This window comes from Pelmatolapia mariae, linkage group LG14 (assembly GCF_036321145.2).
Source record: "Pelmatolapia mariae isolate MD_Pm_ZW linkage group LG14, Pm_UMD_F_2, whole genome shotgun sequence".
Lineage (NCBI taxonomy): Eukaryota > Metazoa > Chordata > Actinopteri > Cichliformes > Cichlidae > Pelmatolapia > Pelmatolapia mariae.
The window spans coordinates 11,448,203-11,470,370 of NC_086239.1; the positions used below are offsets into that span (position 1 = coordinate 11,448,203).

At 39.9% G+C, this 22,168-nt stretch overlaps 1 protein-coding gene across 7 annotated transcripts; it reads right to left on the bottom strand.

Moving 5' to 3' along the window:
• Positions 1–1,676: 1,676 nt before the first annotated feature.
• LOC134640952 (von Willebrand factor A domain-containing protein 5A-like) lies at positions 1,677–21,365 on the bottom strand. 7 transcript variants are annotated; one of them, XM_063493066.2, is made up of 37 exons: positions 21,255–21,365; positions 20,650–21,127; positions 20,412–20,527; positions 19,391–19,525; positions 18,936–18,993; positions 18,357–18,559; positions 18,045–18,267; positions 16,722–16,888; positions 16,524–16,638; positions 16,225–16,397; positions 16,047–16,135; positions 15,810–15,954; positions 15,249–15,328; positions 15,044–15,158; positions 14,767–14,925; positions 14,578–14,681; positions 14,096–14,316; positions 12,716–12,766; positions 11,269–11,316; positions 10,829–11,031; positions 10,517–10,739; positions 10,227–10,393; positions 10,029–10,143; positions 9,709–9,881; positions 9,530–9,618; positions 9,298–9,442; positions 8,562–8,641; positions 8,079–8,193; positions 7,787–7,945; positions 7,570–7,673; positions 7,079–7,284; positions 6,250–6,306; positions 5,688–5,717; positions 4,762–4,821; positions 4,170–4,315; positions 3,840–3,963; positions 1,677–3,744 (listed from the first exon to the last, which is right to left on the bottom strand). In XM_063493066.2, the coding sequence occupies exons 5-37, from the start codon at positions 18,973–18,975 to the stop codon at positions 3,665–3,667; spliced, it is 4,209 nt and encodes a 1,402-aa protein (XP_063349136.1). In that variant the 5' UTR covers positions 18,976–18,993; positions 19,391–19,525; positions 20,412–20,527; positions 20,650–21,127; positions 21,255–21,365; the 3' UTR covers positions 1,677–3,664. The 7 variants fall into 7 exon arrangements, 6 of the variants coding, with proteins under 6 accessions (XP_063349136.1, XP_063349135.1, XP_063349134.1 ...); XM_063493065.2 differs by having other exon boundaries at positions 20,964–21,127; positions 21,211–21,365; XM_063493064.2 differs by having other exon boundaries at positions 20,940–21,127; positions 21,211–21,365.
• Between the last annotated feature and the right edge of the window lie 803 nt (positions 21,366–22,168).

Below are 22,168 nucleotides of genomic sequence, written 5' to 3' on the forward strand. Positions count from 1 at the left end.
CTGAGAATGAATGAATACGCTTACAGCAATTTGGGAAATGACAGGATAGGAATTACTTTAATTTGAAAGACAATACCTCATTTTTTAAAATGTATTTATTTCTTTTTTCTTTCTTTCTTTCTTTTCTTTTTTTTTTTTTACAAAACAAAGCTCACCCAATCATATTCTCTCTATAATTTTCTTACTCTTTTCACTTGGACAAATCTTTTTCTACTACAGCTCACAATACACTTGCTTGAGGATATGCAGAAACTATTCCATGTCAGATTTTGGGGGGTTTGTGGACAAAGCCAGATAATATCATCTTGTCACTGAAAGTGATCTCTTCAAGACCTTGAAATGTGTAATGCCAGATTAATGTCTGGGTTTGAGTCCTGTAAATAGGAGACAGGAGCACCTGTCATCACAAGCAGCACAAAGGTCTACTGCATTAAAAGAGCATGTTAATCCTAAAGGTCATACAGCCATAAATTAGGTTATATGCAAAGAGAGGAAGAGTGAAGTGGGAAAGTGGGACAGAAACAAGACGTGTAGGAAGAAGATGAGCTCCTGCTCTTTTGTCTTCATGGTATTCAAATTAAGAACCAGAATATAGTATTATTTGTATTATAGTATTATATTTTTGTACATTATATTCAGTATTCAGTATAATAACTAAAGAAGCAGGCACAGTTTTCAAAGACACATTTAAAATAGAGTATAAGTCATTAAAATGTTAAGCTTTTCAGGTAAAACCAGGTTGTATAGATGACAATGTAAAACAACATGGAGCATCATCTCAGGTCAGTGACTGATTTACTGGAGTAATGTGGATAATACTCATTATAAATGACAGGGGGATAACATACAGTCCCTTCCCAGCCACACATATGAGGACAAAGAACAGACATCAGAAAAAACAAGCCTATATAGTAGGAAAAATAAAAATAGAAAACAATATTTGCCAATATTTGAGTATTAAATATGTTGTAGATGTATTTAATTGGCTATATCCGCCCATCGGTTTTCTTGTGAGGATGCTGGAGCTGATCCCAGATAAGCAGTGAGCAAGAGTTGTGATTTAACCCTGAGGATATACTATTGGGGAAGTTTATAAATATGTTGCACCATCCAGGCTTTCTTTGTGGTAGCTGGCTTAACAAAACCTAAAACCCCACCTGACCAGGTGTCACGACAGTGCTTATCAACTATCTCTGTTAAGCCTTTCTGCTTCAGCCTTGGTTTGCGCCTATATAAAAATCTTGTGCCACACAAAATGATCCCTGTGAGCGCCACCTACTCCAGTCAGAGATGTGATTGATTGATCATGATGATGATAAAACAGTGATTAAAAATGTAATATTAGTCAGGTATGCCTTAACAACCTGCATATACAAAACACCTTCCACCAGCTGTGAATCCACACAGCACTTAAAACATGCTGTAAATAAAAACAAATCTGTGAAAATGTGGCACTTCCAGACTTTGCACCATAACTCTTAACACATGTTGAGCATAAGGTACCAGCCAGAGATCCACTTTTATGAACAGAAAACTCTGGCTTATAGCTCAACTGAGTTTGGCATCCCATTAATCTCGCTTCTTAGTACAACTTTGAGTGGACAGATTTTCCCAGATCCTATCACTGACTGTATGACTTAGAAGTACAAACTGTTCTATCCTCGCTAAAATGCAGATGTGGTTTCTTGTTTGGCATACAGGTTACAGATTTACCAATGAGAGAAAAAAAAGAAGACTACATTTAGGTTGAGGATCTTTATCAAATGCACAGTAAACTCAGTTACAAATTCACATACGCACAATGATGAACAAGCACTGAATAATGAAAGATAAGATAAATACAACAGACAGTACAAATTCACATCAACAAATCCAGAGAAACCATCAATTAGACATCAGACATTTATCTTTATTACTATATCAACACAGGAAAAGCTAACACATGCTCAAATATAAGGACAACACTAATTGTTTAAATATTGTGCATGAACTGATAATTGGTTTAGCTAAGCATCGTCTCAAAGACTCTGTTTTCTCTGTATTATTGTAGGGCGTTTACCCCACAATGTAAAGTGCTTTGAGATGACTGCTGTTGTGATTTGGCGCTACAGAAATAAAACTGAACTGAATAGATGAGATATAGCTCATCACTCACTCACATGCCTCTCAGGGACAATTGGAGAAAATAAAAAACAATTGTGCAGAATGTTTTAGTGTGTATGCATAAACTGTAGCAACCATTACATTAGGCATTAGTTATGTTCTGTTGTGAAGCATCGAGCTGAGTATTTCCACCATTGGCAGAAACACGGCACATCACAAGGTGAAACAACCCTGAAGTTTATCCTGCTTTATTCTCCTTTTTGATTCTAATCAGGAACAGAATTTAGTGAATGACCATCATGCTGCATTCAGAAAGACAAACCCCTCTATGAAAGTGTAAACTTATACAGCAAACAATAAAGATGATTACCCGTAGGCATACGAAGACTTCTTTTTGCAACCAGAGGAGTCTCCCCCTGCTGCCCATTAAAATGTTACCGTCTGTGGTTCTAGTGATTTTGACCTGATGAACTTAAGGCCAAAATCACTCATTTCAAGCCATATTGAAGACAAGATGATTATACTCTTTTTTTTCTGATGATACTCTTTTTTTATTTTATTCTTTTAATTATACAGGAAATTAATTTAGTTTTAGCCCACTAACTATCATAAGGTTACAGTAGACTTTATCTAAAGTTGATTCACTTCACTATTTTTATAAAGTTTAAAAGTTTCTTTTTGAGTTCTTCTACATGCTTTACAAAGTCTCTTATTTTACTTGACATCAAATTGGAAATGTCTCCGTATGTCTGCTTGTCTCTACCTCACAAATGTTGACATTTTGTTGCATTTTCATGAGGAATAGGGAGCATTTTCCATCTCAAATGTATGTTTCTAACCTTACTTGTCCCGCCTTTCTATACAACTTAATTAGTTCTGATTGGCTCTCGTCTCTCCAGAATGCTTTCATCTTGTTTTTATTCGTTGATGAAAGAGTCAGTACATTTCATCATAGTTTTTGTTTTGGGAATAATTGGTGAACTAAATTAACACTGTCTAAGGAGCTTGGAAAGAAAAGCGTCTGGACTTCTTTAAGTTGCTTGAAGACGTTTCAAGTCTCATTTGAGAAGCTTCAGTTCTAAGGGTCAAATGGTGGCGCAAGCAACTTAAAGAAGTCCAGACGCTTTTCTTTCCAAGCTCCTTAGACTACGATGACCTGGATGACTGAGAACCTTCACAGACATAAATTAACACTGCTCACTCATGATATCTGGTATGAATCGTCTGAGATGGCAATAGCACCTTAGAAGCTGAGACTTCAGAAAAAAGTGGGTAATGTTACAGTAGCTTCATCCACCTTTTATATCCAGTCCATGTGCAATTGAAAGGTCTGCATGGATAAACAGCACTGCTGAGTCCACTCTGCCACCTCTAACAGGGGCAGCACATCAGTACCGAGGTAACTAAGGCACAAAAACAGAGCTGAGATTACACCTTTTTCTCTTTTTTGTTTTTACAGAGGTGAAAAACAAAAAAGTAACACACAATAAAATATATAATAAACAAGAGGAACACTGATAATATGCAATACATAAAGTTGAATTCTGAAGGAGGAGCAACTTCAGAGCCCCAAAGCATCTTTCGTTACTCTGCAACCCAGCAGCGCATTACCGGCCTCCACACACTCTGTCACACACGTCGCTGAAAATAAAGCGAGATTAAGCACAAACAGAACACACTGTAAAACAAAAACAAGTAAAAGAAAACAGCAGTTCAATATTTATTAGTCTTATTACCATTCTGAGCACAGAGCCATGAGGCAGCCTTCACAGCCAGAAGCTCCCACTCGTCCTTTGCATCCATCTTGAAACCATGAAGCCAGATCAGAGCCAGAATGGTGGCCCACACTTCACTGCTGGCCTAACTCCACAAATTAAAAGCAGTGCATATGTTGAGATTGCAGGCTATTGCCCTTACACTTAGATATGATTAGCTGGAGTAAAGGTTTAAAAATTAAATAAGTTAATAAATACATTATTTTTGTCTACCACACTTTTGATGCTGTGTAATACTACTAATGCACTGCTGCTTAAACATCTATGACTGAATAAGTGATGATTACCCACCGATGCAGGTTTCAGGTTTGCCACCTCCTTGCTGGTCTTCCCCAGCACAGAGGCCAAAGCTGGCTTCAATAACCAGCATCCAGAGGCTTCCAGCAGGGAAACCAGCTGCAGCAAAGGGTCTTTGACTGACAGCTGAGACTCGGTGCCTGTGATAAGAAAGTTACATGTATGAATATCATGGTAATTTTGGCCCTGGCCAAGAAGAGCAGCAGAAATATGCCAGAAGCTTGTTGATGGCTACAAAGAGTGTCTCGTCAAGGTGCAACTTGTTGAGGCACATTAAATATTAGTGGCAGATGTGTATAAATATGGACCTGCATGCATAATTTTGACCCTGCGTGGATTAGATTAAAAACCTGTGGACCCATGTCTTGGTTTTTAAGGCATTAAAGATGGATTCTGTACAATCAAGCCACTCCAGAAAAAGAGCAGTTCAAGAAATCATTAAAAGCACAAAATAAGTGCACATACTGAAGGTTATTGTTACAGACAGACACATGTATGTGTCATGTATTTCATAGAGTTTTTGACATGCGTACTTTATTAGCACAAATAAGAGAAAAAAAAGTAAACATGTCATTTGGTGACTTACCCTTCCTCTGAGGTGAGCAGCTTTGAGCATGCTTGAAGTGGGAGTTAATGCGGCTGAAGGCTGTTGATGGGGAAAAATTTCAGGCAAACCATGAAGATGTATTTTTACTTCTATGTGGAAAATGTGTGATTCACTTTTAGTTCAGTCAAAAGAAAAAAGTCTAAAATAACATTTTGGAGGATTACATGTGTGAATAATTTTGTTAATAACAATAATTTTCTTTTTTCTTTTTTGGAAGGTAGGGTAGCTTTAATGACAAGAATGTAAGTGTGATGAGTGGGCAGGCTGTGAGAGATGGATCCTCAGAGGACCCACAACTTAATGGGGGGTGTTGATGGGGGTTGATGTTAAAATTCGACTTCTCCTATTCCCAGTATGCATATGTGTGGTTTGTTTGGGTTAGCTTTTGGTTTATTTTCCATCTTTTGGGAAATTTCATTGATTTATGCTGGTGCTTGTAAAAAACTCTAAAAGTCAAAACCAGAATCTTAAAGTGCAGTCTGAAGTTGATGCAGTGAATGCAATGAAGTGTGAATACTTAGTAAGAAGCCTCACAGCAGCATCCTGAACGATCTGCTGATGTTCCAGAGAGGAACTTAGGAGAAGTGAACAATGAATTACAATAACCTTAATTAAATAAAGGCATGAATAACAATTTCCAATTCAGACCCTGATACACAGAACTCAGCTTGGCAAGTGATTAAAAACAAGAGTGAACCAAACATTTAACATTGGCAAATGTGGCCTAAAGTTTCCATTACTTTGTTTCCACTCTCATTAGGCTCAAATCTGCTGGGCCACAAACAAGGACATCTCTTTTTTCTTCATTAAGTAGTAGACTTAATGCACTAAACTCTGTGTGTGTGTGTGTGTGTGTGTGTGTGTCTACACAGAGATTCAATATCTTGGAAGAGTAAATCCTTTACCTGATCTCAGTTTCTCCGTTACAGAGATCCCTGCAGAGATAAAAATCATAAAATTTCTGTTACTTTACATCCTTAACATTACATTGATGGAGCTTGGCTAAGGATCAGTTATATGTTAAGTGTGACTTATGTCCAGCAGAGGTAACGTATGCACTGTCTGCTCCACATCAGGGACTCCCCATCTGCCTACCCACTTATCAACCAATCAGTTTTCAGTACAAGATTACATCATTTTCTTCCAGCAATGTGCCGTCAAGATATTGGTGGACAGTGTGAGAAGGCGTCTGGGGAGAAACCCCTCGCCCTCTCAAACACTAATATGTACAGGAATAGACACATTTACAGGACCATCAATCCCGCTTTATGCTTTAAGAAACTGAACATGTACACAGAATGTTTGCCTTTATCATTTGAGACTCTTACAATGTGGGTGTAGCTGGAAATTTGTGGCACTTCTCAGAAAAGGTAAAAAAAAAAATGTATCGAATGAGATTTGTGGAAAATCTCAAGGTCGTTACAAGTGTGTGTGTGTGTGTGTGTGTCAAAAAGTAACAGTACTTACCCTTACTGCTGCTTGGCTGACTCTCACATGAATCCACCAAATTACACTGTTTTAAACCTGTGTCACACAAAATAATCATCAACTTCATCATCATCATCATCATCATCATTTAAAAAAAAGAACGAGATAAAATAAAGTCACAATAAAGGGAGAAAGATGCAAAAGGGCAACAAAAGCAATAATACCACTAAAATATAACAAAAACTAAAAAAAATGATACAGATAATTTAATGAAACGTCTTTGTCTTCTAGCAATTTCTAGACACTAATGATAATGGCAATTTTATTTATATAGGACATTAGACTAGATGTGCTGAACATAAATGTTTAAAACATGTTAGTGGCCTGTTGCTAGTTAACCTAAGTCGTTGCAAAATATTCCTGCAGCTGTTTCTTTTTAAATGTATTTTTCCAGCGTTTTGTTGCCCCTGTCTCAATTTTTTGTGATGTGTAGCTGATATCAAATTCCAAAATACTTCATTATTATTATTATTTTTTAGTTCACTCTTTCTTATTAACATTTGATATGTTTTCTAAATTGTATATAATTGCTCTCTGTGTTTATTTACAATTTAAAGAGCGTCCCAACTTCGGGGTTGTGAAAGAATCAGACAAAACGCTGTGCTTTGAGACGATGTAAGTTAGACAGTGCAATAAAAAGCGAGCCATCTTCATGACACTGAAAACTCAAATGTCAACATATTTTGCTGAGCCATTAATGACACTTCTTAGTACAGCCCTGTGCTCACAAAGTAGGACTTGAAAGAAAAAAACCTCAGCAGAACTTTGAACATTCACTATTTCAGAATAAATCAGTGCTAACACTCACTGGGTGGTGGTATCAGGGGTTCTTGTATCGCCTCACCACTGCTTTTACTAACAGCAATAAAGGCAGTAAAGGCACTGCTCAATCCTGACTGGATACTCAACTCCTCCACCTTCTTCTTCACTTTGTCATCCTCTCCTTTGTCATCTCTTGCTTCCATCTCGAGGGAGCGAATCAGAGTTCGAGCAGCCAACATGTGGACTGTAAATCTGCAAACAGGGGGAAGGAAGAAGTACAGCTGGGGTTCTTCTTACACTTTCATCCTAGTAATGGTTAATAACATGACAACAATGACATACTCACAGCTAGCTCCATCCACAAACAATGCATACAAACAAATCTTAGTATAATCTGTGCATGCTAAAATGTAATGCACAAATCTATTGAATCAGTAGTTTTGAATCTGAACTTATTTTTACTCTAATAAAAATTTTAGAACTGCTCCTGACCAAATGTATACGCTAATTCTACCACCAGACTAACAGCTCATTTACCCAGTGTCCTCTGCAGGTCTGAGACTGAAGTGCAGCTGGTTCTCAGAGGGATGACCTGCCAGGCTGTACTTCAGCGTCACACAGCCCTCTGCTGCCTCTGAGCTCTGACACAGAATTACAGTGTTAGAAACCAACTACATCTTCACATGAACATCACTGTTAATCATATTTCAAAACACAACAGACATATTTCACTGTGAGAGGCTGCTGCTCCTACCTGTCCAGTGAGCTGGGCATAAATCAGTGACCTCTGACCCTGCAGAATGGATGTGATTGGGGGTGAGAGGACAGTGACAGACACTTCCTTTGGTAAATCCCATGTGACTGAGATGTCAATCACAGATGGCTGCAGAGCAAATTGCAGTGATTGCATCACCTGAATAATAATTCAAAACAAAGAGTTGGGAGCTGTTTTTTTTTTTTTAATACCTGGAATCACACTCTCTGATTAAATAAGTATTTGCTGTGGTTTTGTTTAATTTGACTTCTGATTGAGTCTAATGTTTTACTTTTGGTTGTATCTTGTCAGTCCCTGTGATAAACTGAGCGTGACCTCCTCCTTCCTTGGACATCTTATTAATGAAATTATAGCTGGTGTTTTCCCCTGTCCCAAAAGAGAAACACCTGCAATACAACAGTTTCCATTAGATGCAAAGACAACTTTTAGCACAGTCTGGGAATTCTGCCGATATCTGGTACCACGCAAAAGTCTTAAGCCGTCCCTCATTTTGTTATATTTAATAAAATATTGAGTTAAGTGCCTTTTTATGCTTGAATGACTAATAAGTCAATGTCATGTGACTTAAACAAAAACAGCCACACAACCAGGTTCAAAGTAAAGCATTGAAAGACCTTCAGAAAGACTATTCCCCAAGACCACCTTAAATATGGCGCACAAAAAAAAGATATTCCTCCTTAAAAGCAAAATACTAAGAAAAGAGGGATGGATCAAGACTTTTGCACAATTTTGTAGTTATGTTTTGTGTTTTCACCTGTGAGAACTGGAATTCTTCTTCACCAGATCTATCACTTCTTTGTCGTTCTTCACCCATCCGCGAGTTAAGACAAACAGCTAGAGAGAAGAGTTTCACCATAACAGATGTAAAACAGTAAAGTTGGTTCTAGAAACACAAATGGTTTATGAGTAACAAACAATGCACAGTTAGTATGAAGACCAAAAAACCAGCAAAGCAGTTACCTGAACAATAATGGTCCTGATAAGCTTTTAAAAACAGTATCTAGAATTGCATGGTAATATTACTGCAAACAGACACTTGAAGAACTTGTATTTTTACTTGTGTGTGTCAATCCAAATTACATACCAGTGTTTCTGCTTGTGTAACAATGGAGATCCATTTAGGATAGTGTGACATATATTTTCTTATCAGAAAGTTAACGTGCGGCTCTATGCAGATGTCCTTATACTCTCCAGTTCGTTGGGCCACTACACTAAATTTGAGTACCTTATTCAGCCGTGAAAATAGTGCAATAAGAACAAGAACAGCCATCCAGCTGTTTCTGTATTTGTTGATAAGGTAAAATAGCCGTGTGAAGCTGTACAGTCCCAATACAGGGAAAAGAAGTAAGTCACCATAGCTTATCTCTTTAGATTTTTAGGTAAATATATGTTCCAAGAGTACCTTTATGCAACTATTAGTTGTAATTAAGATTGGGGTGAGCTCCTAAGTCGTGTGTGTGTGTGTGTGTGTGTGTGTATGTGTGTGTTACCTGTCTAGGCTGATTGGGAATGCAGGGCTGGCTGTAAATATGTTTGAGGGGCTCCAGGATCTCTGTTTCTCCAAGATCAGCCTTCATCTTCTTTACTTTCTTCAGAGCCTCCTCCATGGTCTGCTGGCTGTACTCCACACTCTTACTGTCATTACAAAAAACACAATTACACAAGTACATGTACTTCATACCAAAAACAGGAAGACTTTTGTTGGGTGAAGGAGAGACTCACGGGAAGATGTGTTCATATCTGGACCCAAAACTGTAAATGTTGAAATAGCAGCCCATTGGTAAGCTCTTCAAGAGGAGCAGCAGAGTATCCTTAAGGGAAGAGGGAAAAGATGGAGAAAGCCACTGTGTGAGAGGGACACCAGGGATTAAAGACTTCATGAGTAAACACATTATGAGTACCTTTGCACTGTGGATGCAAGTCTGAAGACTCCTTCTTTTGATCCTAAATCTCATACTTCCAGATCGATCCATTAAGAACACAAACTCTCCACATGAAGCCATTGAAGACATCACAGACTGGGGGAACTCAGGGTACAGACTCACCATCACCACTGGATCACCCATCAGAGAGCCTGAAACACATGAAAAGGGGAAAAGAATGTAAACTTTATATTTTACAATATATTTAAACACTGTTAACTCCCACCGGAAGAAAGAGGAGAATTTTTTAATCATCAGTTGTTAGTTTGCAAATAAAAATGTGCAATCCAACAACTCACCCGGCTCAGCAGAGACCTGTCCTGCCTCCACCACAGCAGTGGGCTGGTGGGCGTCTTTGTAATAAATCAGCAGTTCAACATCTCTGTCAAACTTGTGTCCTGCAGCCAGCTTGACCTGCACACCACAAACACATTCATATTTATTCCTCAGTAATAAGTAACAACCACACACAGCAGACACATCAGCACTCTACCTACCGTGGCCTGGGTTTGATCAGTGTTGAGGTACTGCAGAGGGTCCAGGGAACAGTTGGACTCTACTTTAGAGATCGGACGAGGAGAGGACACTCGGGCAGAAAAAGACAGACTGTAGGGCACCAGAGAGGCTGGAACAGAAGTCACCTGGACACCTGCACCTTTACTACCTGGAGTTAACGTGAGAGAAAGCTGAAAATCACTGTGGGACTCATTGCGACTCATGCTTGTTACAAGCATGATTATTTTGTGATAAACAAACTAAATTAATAAGTGTTGGATGATTTTCCTACCCTGAGGTTGGTATCGAGGGTTGAGCACAGCAGGCAGACAGAACCTCAGACCATCATCAGCCTGCACAGCCAGCTCAGTGACGTACTCCAACCTGATGGAGGCGCTCTCTCCTGGAGGCAGACTGCCCACACTCAGAGAGAATATATCTGGACTCTCATCACTCTCCTCCAATAGGAAGGCCTGCTGACCGGAGCTCAGAGCATCATCATACTCCTCACGAGCCTGAAGCACAGGTGACACATGTCAGTGACATTCACTGTGTTTATTTTGAATCTCACTTATAATCAGGTTATATTTACTGTCCAGCTCACCTTCTGTTTCTCCTTCACCTCAGCTACAATCTGTGTCTGTCCAATCTGAGCACTGAAATGACAGACAGCAGCATCTCCAGGCAGAGGGAAGACAAAAACAGCCTCTAATGGTTTGTCCTCCTTGTTCTCATAGTTCAGAGTGGAGACCACTGTAGCCACATGGTCCCTCACCTCCAGCTCCACCTCAATGCTCTTCAGAGGAACTGACAGACAAACAGAATCAATACATCCAAACTTACAGATGGTACATTATGAATGAATTATGAAAGAGGTAGGGTCTAAGTTAATACTTCTTCCACTTTTTTTCCTACTTTTCTAACTTCTTTAGTGTTTCAACAATTCTGGGCCTTTATAGTATTTTTCGTTTTCTGATGCACCAAATCTGAATCCACCTTCATGCCATCAGAGATGCAGGAGTGGATGTTTTTTTTTTTTTTTACCTGGGTCCTTCTGGGCAGTTAGCAGACCACAGGATCCCGTATTTGTACCTATATAGAGACAAATCATAGATTTCAGTTTACTGGTACTGATACATTTACACATTAATGTCATACAAAGGCAAACTGAGAGAATGAATACAGAAAGTGAATATGACACGGCTAAAGGATGCAATCTCAGGTCTTTTTTACAAAACACCTGAACTAAAGTTTGTGATATCACATACAGAAGAGCAGGAAGTTATTTTAAAAAACACCTATTGCATTAGTTAGATTAAAATATCTTTCTTTCTCTTTTCAACCTTGCATTTTGTAGACAGTCCCTGCACACTCCCCTCTGAGTCACAGTTTATATAAATAAATAAAAATTTGTATTTATCTAGTTCAAAGAGTAGCACAATTTCTTCCATTTTATGGTTGGAAAATATATCAAAATTATTATTATTTTCAATTTTACTTGGTATCAGAATTTTGGTTAAATTCAATGACTGGTCAAAATATTCTCAGTAGGTTTTAAAAGGTCAGTTTTTAAAATAAAAAAGCAACAAAATATCAAGGGTGGGGTTTATGAGGCTGGATAAACAGAGAATTCCATACTTCCGTATGGAAGACAGAAGCTGGAATATTGGACTACTGGAATATTGGACTACTGGAATATGGGAGGAAACACTGGACTACAATCAATTAAATGAGAGGTAGTAATACTATCCCATAATTTATAAAAATGATCAAAATAACTGACAAGTGACAAAGACTATAAATCAAAGTCAAGACAAGAAAGTGTTGAAACTTATAAAGACTATCAAAAAAAAAAAGTTAGACTAAATGCAGAGAAGACAGGGAAGTAACAAAATACTGCCTGTCATTAATAAAATCTATGGAAAATAGCAAAAACTAAGACAGAAACTCAAAGAAACACACAATCCAAAAACATAAAATTCCTAACTAAAATCTTATTACAGCTACTCCCTTTCCTTAAGGGCTTATTCTGCAAATGTCCTTCCTGATGAAACCCAAATGTAGAATTTATGTCTGTCTGGAATTAAACAAGCAACCACTTTCTCGCCGAGAATATGTGTTAACCGCTAAACCCATGGAGGAACTTCCAAAGTGCCAATTTATTGGTTAAAAAAATGACTAATTGAAAAATTAGCTTTAAAGAAGCTGGACCTTTCTCCAATTTTTCAAAGTAGCTTTAAGCAATAGTTTTCCAGAATGCTTGTGGAAATAAATCCTAGTACCCGACCATTTTCCCAGGAATGCTATTTGCTTGTTGGTTAGTCAAGCCAGGCGGAGAAATATTCCTGAATTTTAAATAAATAAAGAAATTACAAGAAAGCTTCTAAGAGAGTTCAGGCTCCGCTGAAGAATAAAGGTGGCACGAACTCTGTTTTGTTTTATACACTATTTTTCAGTTTATCTTTGCACATGCTCCAGTAAAACTACTTACCTTTACTGATCTCACAGGAATCTGAAAAATTGTATTCGCGAAGGTATAAACCTGTGTGACACAAGACAAAGTTATAATCATGATTTAACAACAGTGTCTTTGAAGTGCATTTACAGACAAGCTGTAGCAAAAAAACTTAATTCAATCATAAAGCCATAACAATTTTGAAAAAGAGAGTTAAAATCAGGAAAAAGATGCAAAATACAAAATAATGTTTCAAAATGTAAAAAATTCCTGAATATCATTTTTTGCATTATCCATATCATGACACTTATTCATTTCAGTATATCCTTATTTGATGTCTGCAGTGCCTCAGATGTTTTATCTGTTTTCCGATAAGTCACCGAAAGAAACCATTTGAACTTTTTTATAGTATATCGTCATATTTTCACACTTACAAATGTAACTAATGCGTCTGAAATGGAGACGCAGCAGTGTAAAGCCTTTGATTCTATTTTACTTTTCCACAAAATAACTGCTCATAATTTCCTGCAACCACCAGGTGGTGGTGAAGAGTCTTTTTCTCTCACATACACACAGTGGCTAAAATAAGTATTAAACATGTCACCAATTTTCTAAGTTAATGTATTTCTAAAGGTGTTACTGACATGAAGCTCTAACCAGAAATCATTAACAACTCATCCAATCCAAAGATACTAAGAAATCAAGCCAAACATGTCCATAAATTATGTGTAAAAATGAGAAATGACACAGGGGAAAAATGCATGAAGAAAGGGAAGTGCAAAAGGGCATGGAAAGAAGAATATCTATCAGTAATTAAAAAGCAGTTCTGACACTTAATTAATATCAGTTTTCTGCAAATTAATATCAGTTGCTTCAGTCCCAACTGATGGCCTCTGAAAAGGTGTCTCATTACCAATGTGTCACACAAGAAACATCTCGTGATGGGTAAAACAAATGAGCTTTCACAAGACCTTGGCAACCTTATTGTTGCTTCCAGCGAGCACTACTGGGGCCATGTGCATGCACTGCACATTTTGTGCTGCTGTGACTTTATGCATACCTTCCTTCAGCTGTGTTAGTAAGATACAGCTCTACAGACTACATGTGTAAAACTTATCTCTTATGTAGAGGCCTACATTTTGCATATTTTAAAGAGTGATTTTGAACTGAAACTCTCAATATAACTTGCTCCAGACCAATTAAGTGTAGGCATAAGTTACCACTGTGAATGAACAAGATAAAAAGAAATCTACATTCCTGGCAATAAAAACTCTAACTCAGAGGTCAAAATATGGTGCTAATAATCATGTTTCACAGTGCATCCCTCTGAGCTCGTGTTGTGTTAATAAAGTAGGGCTTGAAAGGACAAGCAAAACAACATTCAGTGTTTCAGAAAATATAAATGTGAATACTCACGGTTTCCTTGACTTTCTATGTGTATCAGGGGTCCTTGTATCGCCTCACCACTGCTTTTACTAACAGCAATAAAGGCAGTAAAGGCACTGCTCACTCCTGACTGGATACTCAACTCCTCCACCTTCTTCTTCATTTCCTCATTATGCTCTCCTTTGTCGTCTCTTGCTTCCATCTCGAGAGAGCGAATCAGAGTTCGAGCAGCCAACATGTGGACTGTTAATCTGCAAACAGGGGGAAGGAAGAAGTACAGCTGGGGTTCTTCTTGACAAAATAAAGTCAAAAATGATATAATTAATGCAACTTATTAATGAACAGAAATCTGACATGAAATTAACTTTTTATTCTTTATCCTACAAAAACACATGTAGTAGTTAGGTGCTCTTGTGCTCTGAGTTAAAAGCAAATGCAGTCATGTTGACATATGCATAATGCTTTATTCTGTTGTCATATCTAATTCTGACACTAGATAGGAACTCATTTACCCAGTGTCCTCTGCAGGTCTGAGACTGAAGTGCAGCTGGTTCTCAGAGGGATGACCTGCCAGGCTGTACTTCAGCGTCACACAGCCCTCTGCTGCCTCTGAGCTCTGACACAGAGTTACAGTGTTAGAAGTCACGTTAATTAATGTCATCAAATACCTAAACAACAACATGAGAGGCTGCAGCTCCTACCTGTCCAGTGAGCTGGGCATAAATCAGTGACCTCTGACCCTGGAAAAGTGTTGTGATTGGTGGAGAGAGGACAGTGACAGACACTTCCTTTGGTAAATCCCATGTGACTGAGATGTCGACCACAGCTGGCTGCAGAGCAAATCGCAGCGACTGCATCACCTGACAACAACAAGGATTAGAAAAAATATACGTTTATGTTTTTTTGAAATCATTCTGTTCTAATAATAACATCATGTTGGGTTTTTATGATGACAATTATTATGACTTATTGTCTTACTTTTGGTTGCATCCTGTCAGTCCCTGTGGTGAACTGAGCGTGACCTCCTCCTTCCTTGGCCATCCCATTGATGAGAGCAGAGCTGGCCCCTTCCCCAATCCCAAAAGAGAAACACCTGCAATACAACAGTTTTTGCTGATTACACAGAGGACATGTTGGACATTCTGGTAATTGTGTAGATATAACAGGTTTTTTGTAGTTTCACCTGTGAGAATTCGAGTTCTTCTTCACCAGATCGATCACTTCTTTGGTGTTTCCCACCTCTCCATCAGTAAAGACAAACAGCTAGAGAGGAGAGTTGGCACATAAGGACATAACATCAGACCCAGAAACACACAACTAGTTCTGAGAGCTGAGTTAGGTTTCAAAAACAAAAATACTTTCATGGTAATACACAACAAACAAGCAAACAAAAGAGCAGAACTGTTTCCTGGACACTACACTAACTTTGTATACCTGTTCAAGCTGGGCGTTTAAAAAAAAGTGCATTAATAAAAAACAAAACAAAACAAAACACATATCCATGGTGTCTGCAGCACTTTTTGTAATCTGTTGTTTAATCTGGTAATACATTTCTGGCCTCCATCATGTTATACAGAAGCTGAACAGTTGCATTATAGGATAAAAAGCAAGTCAGGTTAGCTTATCTCTTTAGATTTTGAGGTGAAAAGTTGTTTTAAGAGTAGCTTTATGTAAGTATTAGTTGAATTTAAGATTCATGTGAGATCCTAAGTCAGTGTAATGTCAGTGAATATGTCTGTGTTACCTGTCTAGGCTGATTGGGAATGCAGGGCTGGCTGTAAATATATTTGAGGGGCTCCAGGATCTTTGTTCCTCCAAGATTAGCCTTCATCTTCTTAACTTTCTTCAGAGCCTCCTCCACGGTCTTCTGGCTGTACTCCACACTCTTACTGTCATTACACAAACACCAATACACAAGTACATGTACTTCATATCAAAAACAGACTTTTGTTGGGCTGACTGATGTGAGGCAGAGACTCACGGGAAGATGTGTTCATATTTGGACCCGAAACTGTAAATGTTGAAATAGCAGCCCATTGGTAAGCTCTTCAACAGGAGCAGTAGAGTATCCTTAAGGGAAGAGGGAAAAGATGGTGAGGACACTGTGTGAGAGGCACATCATGAAATTAAAGATTTCAGAGTAAACTTGTTATGAATACCCTTGCACTGTGGATGCGAGTCTGGCGAGTCAATCTGTGGTTCCTAGATCCCATACTTCCAGATCGATCGATTAAGAACACAAACTCTCCACATGGAGCCACTGAAGACATCACAGACTGGGGGAACTCAGGGTACAGACTCACCATCACCACTGGATCACCCATCAGAGAGCCTGAAAATAAGAGACAGAAAAAAATTACATAAATTTTCTTTTTACTTTTTATTCCAACACATAAACTGTTTGTTAAAAAGTAAGGATGATGAAATGTGTATTTGCAAACTAAAAACTTTCACTCACCCGGCTCAGCAGAGGCCTGTCCTGCCTCCACCACAGCAGTGGGCTGGTGGGCGTCTTTGTAATAAATCAGCAGTTCAACATCTCTGTCAAACTTGTGTCCTGCAGCCAGCTTGACCTGCACACCACAAACACATTCATATTTATTCCTCAGTAATAAGTAACAACCACACACAGCAGACACATCAGCACTCTACCTACCGTGGCCTGGGTTTGATCAGTGTTGAGGTACTGCAGAGGGTCCAGCGAACAGTTGGACTCTACTTTAGAGACTGGACGAGGAGAGGACACTCGGGCAGAAAAAGACAGACTGTAGGGCACCAGAGAGGCTGGAACAGAAGTCACCTGGAAACCTGCACCTTCGCTACCTGCACACAGTATCAGACTGATTAGAAGTAAATCTTTTGTTACAGTATCAACTTCAATGTTCACAGAAAGATTCATTGAACCTCGTGTTCTGGTTTTCTTTCTATTGTTAGTTGATTTTAATACATTTCACTTTAGTTTTATTTGTATAGTACCAAATCACAGTGAAACAAAAGTCACATGTGAGGAAAAGAATTATAAATTTGATTCTGGATTTGACAGTGAACCAATTAGGAGAAGCCAGTATGGGATAAATATACTCTCTTTTTCTAGGCCCAGTCAGTACTCTCGCTGCAGTAATAAATGCATGAACTAGTTTTTCAGCATAATTTAGTTCAATTGTTTTTTGCCATCTGGCTTCAACAATAGATAAAGCTAAGTATCATCTGCAGGGCCGTATATTTGGATGTTGACTTTTAATGTTCTCTGTAAATCCCCCTCACATTTACATAAAGGGGACGTAAACCCAGGTATGAGAAGGTGCAGTAATAAAAGCTTGTGTACATATTATGTTAGGTGCCTTTTTCATGGGCACCCAACTAAAGGGAGGAACCAGTGTTGTGTCTACACATAACAGACACTTAGCAAAGTGGACACAATTTTAAACTGTATCTTTAGGCAGCCTGTTGCAAGTACACATCAGTTGTTCCCATTTCTTTAGTTGAAACCATGAAAAAGTCCAAAAATAACACACTTTGACATTTATAAAAAAATATTTTGGCACCAATAAGATGATTGCCAAAGTGCTATTAGATAAAAACTTGACATATCTGGGTAAGCTGTACAGTGTGTCCTTAAAACATTGTGGAAACTAGACAGGTGAAGAAGTGCCAGGCCTGACAAACTGTCTACAGGACATAATGATTTGAAAGTCATGTCCTTAAGAAATAGCAAAAAGATCCAGCGAACAGCTAACAGGGCCCGAGGGATGGATCTGGGTCTTTAGTTGATCCATTTACTGTTCATTGAAGCTTCATCAGAAATGCTCTCAAAAGGAGGGTGGCTATCAAGAAGCCATTCTTATAAAAGGGAAAAAGGGATCGAGGCATATGAATTTACACAAGAGGTGGACTAAAAATCAGTGGCAACAAAGGTTATCTTGACAGAGAACAACACAAAAGGCAAGCAGGATCAAAAGAAAAGCTACAGTTGTCCTACCCTGAGGTTGGTATCGAGGGTTGAGCACAGCAGGCAGACAGAACCTCAGACCATCATCAGCCTGCACAGCCAGCTCAGTGACGTACTCCAACCTGATGGAGGCGCTCTCTCCTGGAGGCAGACTGCCCACACTCAGAGAGAATATATCTGGACTCTCATCACTCTCCTCCAATAGGAAGGCCTGCTGACCGGAGCTCAGAGCATCATCATACTCCTCACGAGCCTGAAGCACAGGTGACACATGTCAGTGACATTCACTGTGTTTATTTTGAATCTCACTTATAATCAGGTTATATTTACTGCCCAGCTCACCTTCTGTTTCTCCTTCACCTCAGCTACAATCTGTGTCTGTCCAATCTGAGCACTGAAATGACAGACAGCAGCATCTCCAGGCAGAGGGAAGACAAAAACAGCCTCTAATGGTTTGTCCTCCTTGTTCTCGTAGTTCAGAGTGGAGACCACTGCAGCCACATGGTCCCTCACCTGCAGCTCCACCTCAATGCTCTTCAGAGGAACTGACAGACAAACAGAATGAAACATCCAAATTTACAACACATCTTAACTTGGTCAAACCAGTTAAATGGACTGGTTCTTATACAGCACCTTTCTACTCTATCTCAAAGCACTTTACACAACTTGTCTCATTCACCCATTTGCACAAGCACTTTTTTCTATGCTCTTTCTATGGAAGTGCACAGGCAATCATGCGCCAATAGATGCATCAGAAAGCAACTTGGGGTTGGTACATGGCCCAAGGATCTTTGGTATGCAGACTGGAACAGACGGGGGTCGAACCTCCAAATTAGTAAGTAACCTGCTCTACCTCCTGAGCTACAGCCGTCCCCCCCCCCCCTCCTCCTATGAAATTGTATTTATTAAGTGATGTTTTACCTGGTTCCATCTGGACAGTGAGTAGACCACAGGACGACATCTTTGTACCTATTCACAGCTAAATCAGAGATTTAATTTGAACATGATCGTTATACTGACATGTAACTTTTATTAAAATACAGCCAGCCTGAATACAACATAAAGTGATTAAGATATATCTGAAAGACTTAACCTGAGGTCATTTTCAAAATACCAGAACAAAAACAAAATAAAACAAAAGCAGTCATCCTTAAAGATATAAATGGAAATATTATAATTTGAAAAAAACTTTGAAAGATATTTTTGTTGTTGTGTGGGCAAATAAAATCTTTTTTTTTCAGATATTATTCTGATGGGGAATAAAATGGAAAAGACCCACCATGTGGAGACACTGTGATCTATGAAGAAGGCTAATTTCGATCAAAGATTCTGATGCGTCATCTTAACCTTCATAAACACATGGAATAAATGCCTACCTGTTACGACACTGACGTTGGTCAAGCAAATACTTTCCTCCTGCTGTTTGTGACGTAAACACGCTCGTTTCTAAAACAGTCGCAGTAAAAGGTCCAGCTGAAGACAGAGGTGTCCACTTTGTGCTCCGCAGACAGCTGTGGAAAAAACACAGTGCTGAGGGCTGGGACAGTCAGGTGGGCGAGGCTTCAGCAGCCAGCTGAAGCAAACAAGTGTATCTACCAGCTGCTGCTCACCACTGTGTCTTTAAGAGCCTCTCGTTTATCAGCGCAGTTAATATCAATTAAAGTCAGTGAGCAGAGAGGAAGCAACAGCCACATAACAGCAACACAGTGCGGTGTTAGAAAAAGTCACTGTGCCTTACATGAAGTTTTTCATGTACTGCATGAAAAACCCTAATTTGGTACAAATACCAAATACCAGTTTACAATAAACACAAAAATCAGAAATCAAAAGAAAATTAAATCAGGATGGATATTATGGCACAACACTAAATTTAAAGCAGTATGAAGTCAGTAAACCAAACGCTCAGAGCCCCAGTTAATCTTTTGATGCTGTAACCCAGCGGTCCCCAACCTTTTTTGCGCCACGGACCGGTTTATGCCCGACAATATTTTCACGGACCGGCCTTTAAGGTGTCGCGGATAAATACAACAAAATAAAACTAGTACCGGTACCAAAAAAAAAGAAGATTTATTCATAACACACGTGAAAAGACCCAGGAAAACCGAGTTAACGATAAAAATGATAACAAAATAAAACCGATAAAAACCCTGAAAACCATACATTTCACACCTGAGCCTCAACTCTCGCGGCCCGGTACCAAACGACTCGCGGACCGGTACCGGTCCGAGGCCCGGGGGTTGGGAACCGCTGCTGTAACCCAACAGGACTTTTCCAGCTTCCACACACTCTGTCACACACAGTGCTAAAAACACAGTTATTACAGGAAAAACAGCTGATCGTAGCCATGGCACACTGTTAAAATAAACACACTTTATCAGCTATTATCATGGTTTCTACCATTCTGAGCACGGACCCATGAGGCAGCCTTCACAGCCAGAAGATCCCACTCGTCCTTTGCATCTCTCTTGAAGCCATGAAGCCGGATCAGAGCCAGAATGGTGGCCCACACTTCACTGGTAGCGCAAATCAACAAATTAAAGAAAATCAAATGAAACAAAAACATCGGAAAGCTGCATACACTTATCACAGACATGAACGTCATGATAATTTGCGACCTTTTATGATTTGTTCGCACATTTCTTTTTCGAGGATCGAATGATTGTACAGCAGACATCAAGAATTTCGTGGACAAGCTTTAATTTATCTTGGATTTTGTCTAATCTAATAACAATAATTGCTATGAGGGTTTCTATATCAACTCCAGAACACGGTAACTTATTTACTAAGATCCGTGTGAAAATGTCCTGATTAGACCTCAAAAGGTCCTCGTGGTCAAAGGGTTATATCAACTGTAGCAGAACTGAATTTGAATTTAAGTGTCACGGCTAATGGAAAGTATGGACTCAAGCGCGGAGCTCTGGATACAAAGCAGACAGTGCGTTTATTTACAGTGCTCAAATACAGTCTTAAACAAAGACGTGCGATTGTCCAAAGGTGATTTTCTCCCAATTCCCGAAGGTGGTGCTGATGAGTGTTCAGTGAAAATCCGTGTGTGTTTCTCCTCCCGAGTGATAAAACCAGCGAGCCCTTTTCTCCGCTCCGTACTTCTCCACCTGAGGGACGAGCAACAACAACAGCTGATGAGAAGGCTAGCCTGGCTATGCTAAGTCACAGAATCGCGAGCACACTAAACTACCGAGCTTCGAGTACAATCCAGCGTCGACTGCCGTCTGGACACACCGTTAAATACCTCAGCCCAAGCGAGGAAAGATTAGCGGCAGCTGGGTGGAAGATTACACGCAGGTGTGTTGGCAGCCGAGCGGAGACGCTTCCGGGTCAGGGGTCGGCCATTCTCTCCCGGAGGCGCGGCTCATAGACAGCCGGACTCGGAGAGTATAGTGGAGAGGGAGACACACACACACACAAGCAGGACCGTCCGACCATGACATTAAGCTGATGATGCTGACGTTCATTCATTGAATTCCAACTGTATACTGTCTAATCTAAAGACAACATAAACAGTGTACTGTCAGTGTATAGAGATGGAAATCAGTCAGGACAACTTATGAAATATCTGCTTACATCTTGTTGAATTCAGTTGTGTGCATCCACAAAGAGCAACAGATCAGCTGATCACAGCCTGTAGATTAAGAAAAACTACTGGAGGGTGAGGGTGGGAATAGATGTTTGTATCTGTGTGTGCCTGTTTGTCTGTGTCTATATGTCAGGTTGGGTATCAGACGCCACCTCTCTGAAGACATCTCAGGCCCTCCAAGGTTTGGAGGCCCATCTCCCCCCACCACTTCCCCTGCCGGTGGCGGACGCCCTCAGACATCGGTGCGTTGGTGGTTCTCTGTCTCCGGGGGTGGGCGCCCAGGTACCCACCGGCTCACTCCTTGGCGGCTGCTTATTGGGGCCTGGAGCCTGGGGCTCGCTCGGGCCACTTTGGGGATGGGGTGCCCTCGGCCTTACGGCCCGGGGCTCGGCCACTCAGGCACAGCTGGCTGCCGGCGGAGCTCACGGGCACGTCACTGCAACCCCCCCTGGCTTCTGCTCCGCGGCTGCTGAGTGACCCCTCATCTGGGACTCTCCTCAGCTCTTTCTGGGATAGTGGCGCGGCTGCCCCTCTGTTGGTCTTCCTTGGTCTCTTGTGT

What these genes read in the sequence shown, in the direction of transcription:
- LOC134640952 (XM_063493066.2), bottom strand. Translation starts at nt 18,975, where the DNA reads ATGTCGTCCTGTGGTCTACTCACTGTCCAGATGGAACCAG. An exon ending in CCCTCGATACCAACCTCAGG is followed by an intron (nt 16,889 to 18,044) that starts GTAGGACAACTG and finishes TACTGTGTGCAG; the next exon opens with GTAGCGAAGGTGCAGGTTTC. An exon ending in AAGAATTCCAGTTCTCACAG is followed by an intron (nt 8,194 to 8,561) that starts GTGAAAACACAA and finishes GTTGTATTGCAG; the next exon opens with GTGTTTCTCTTTTGGGACAG.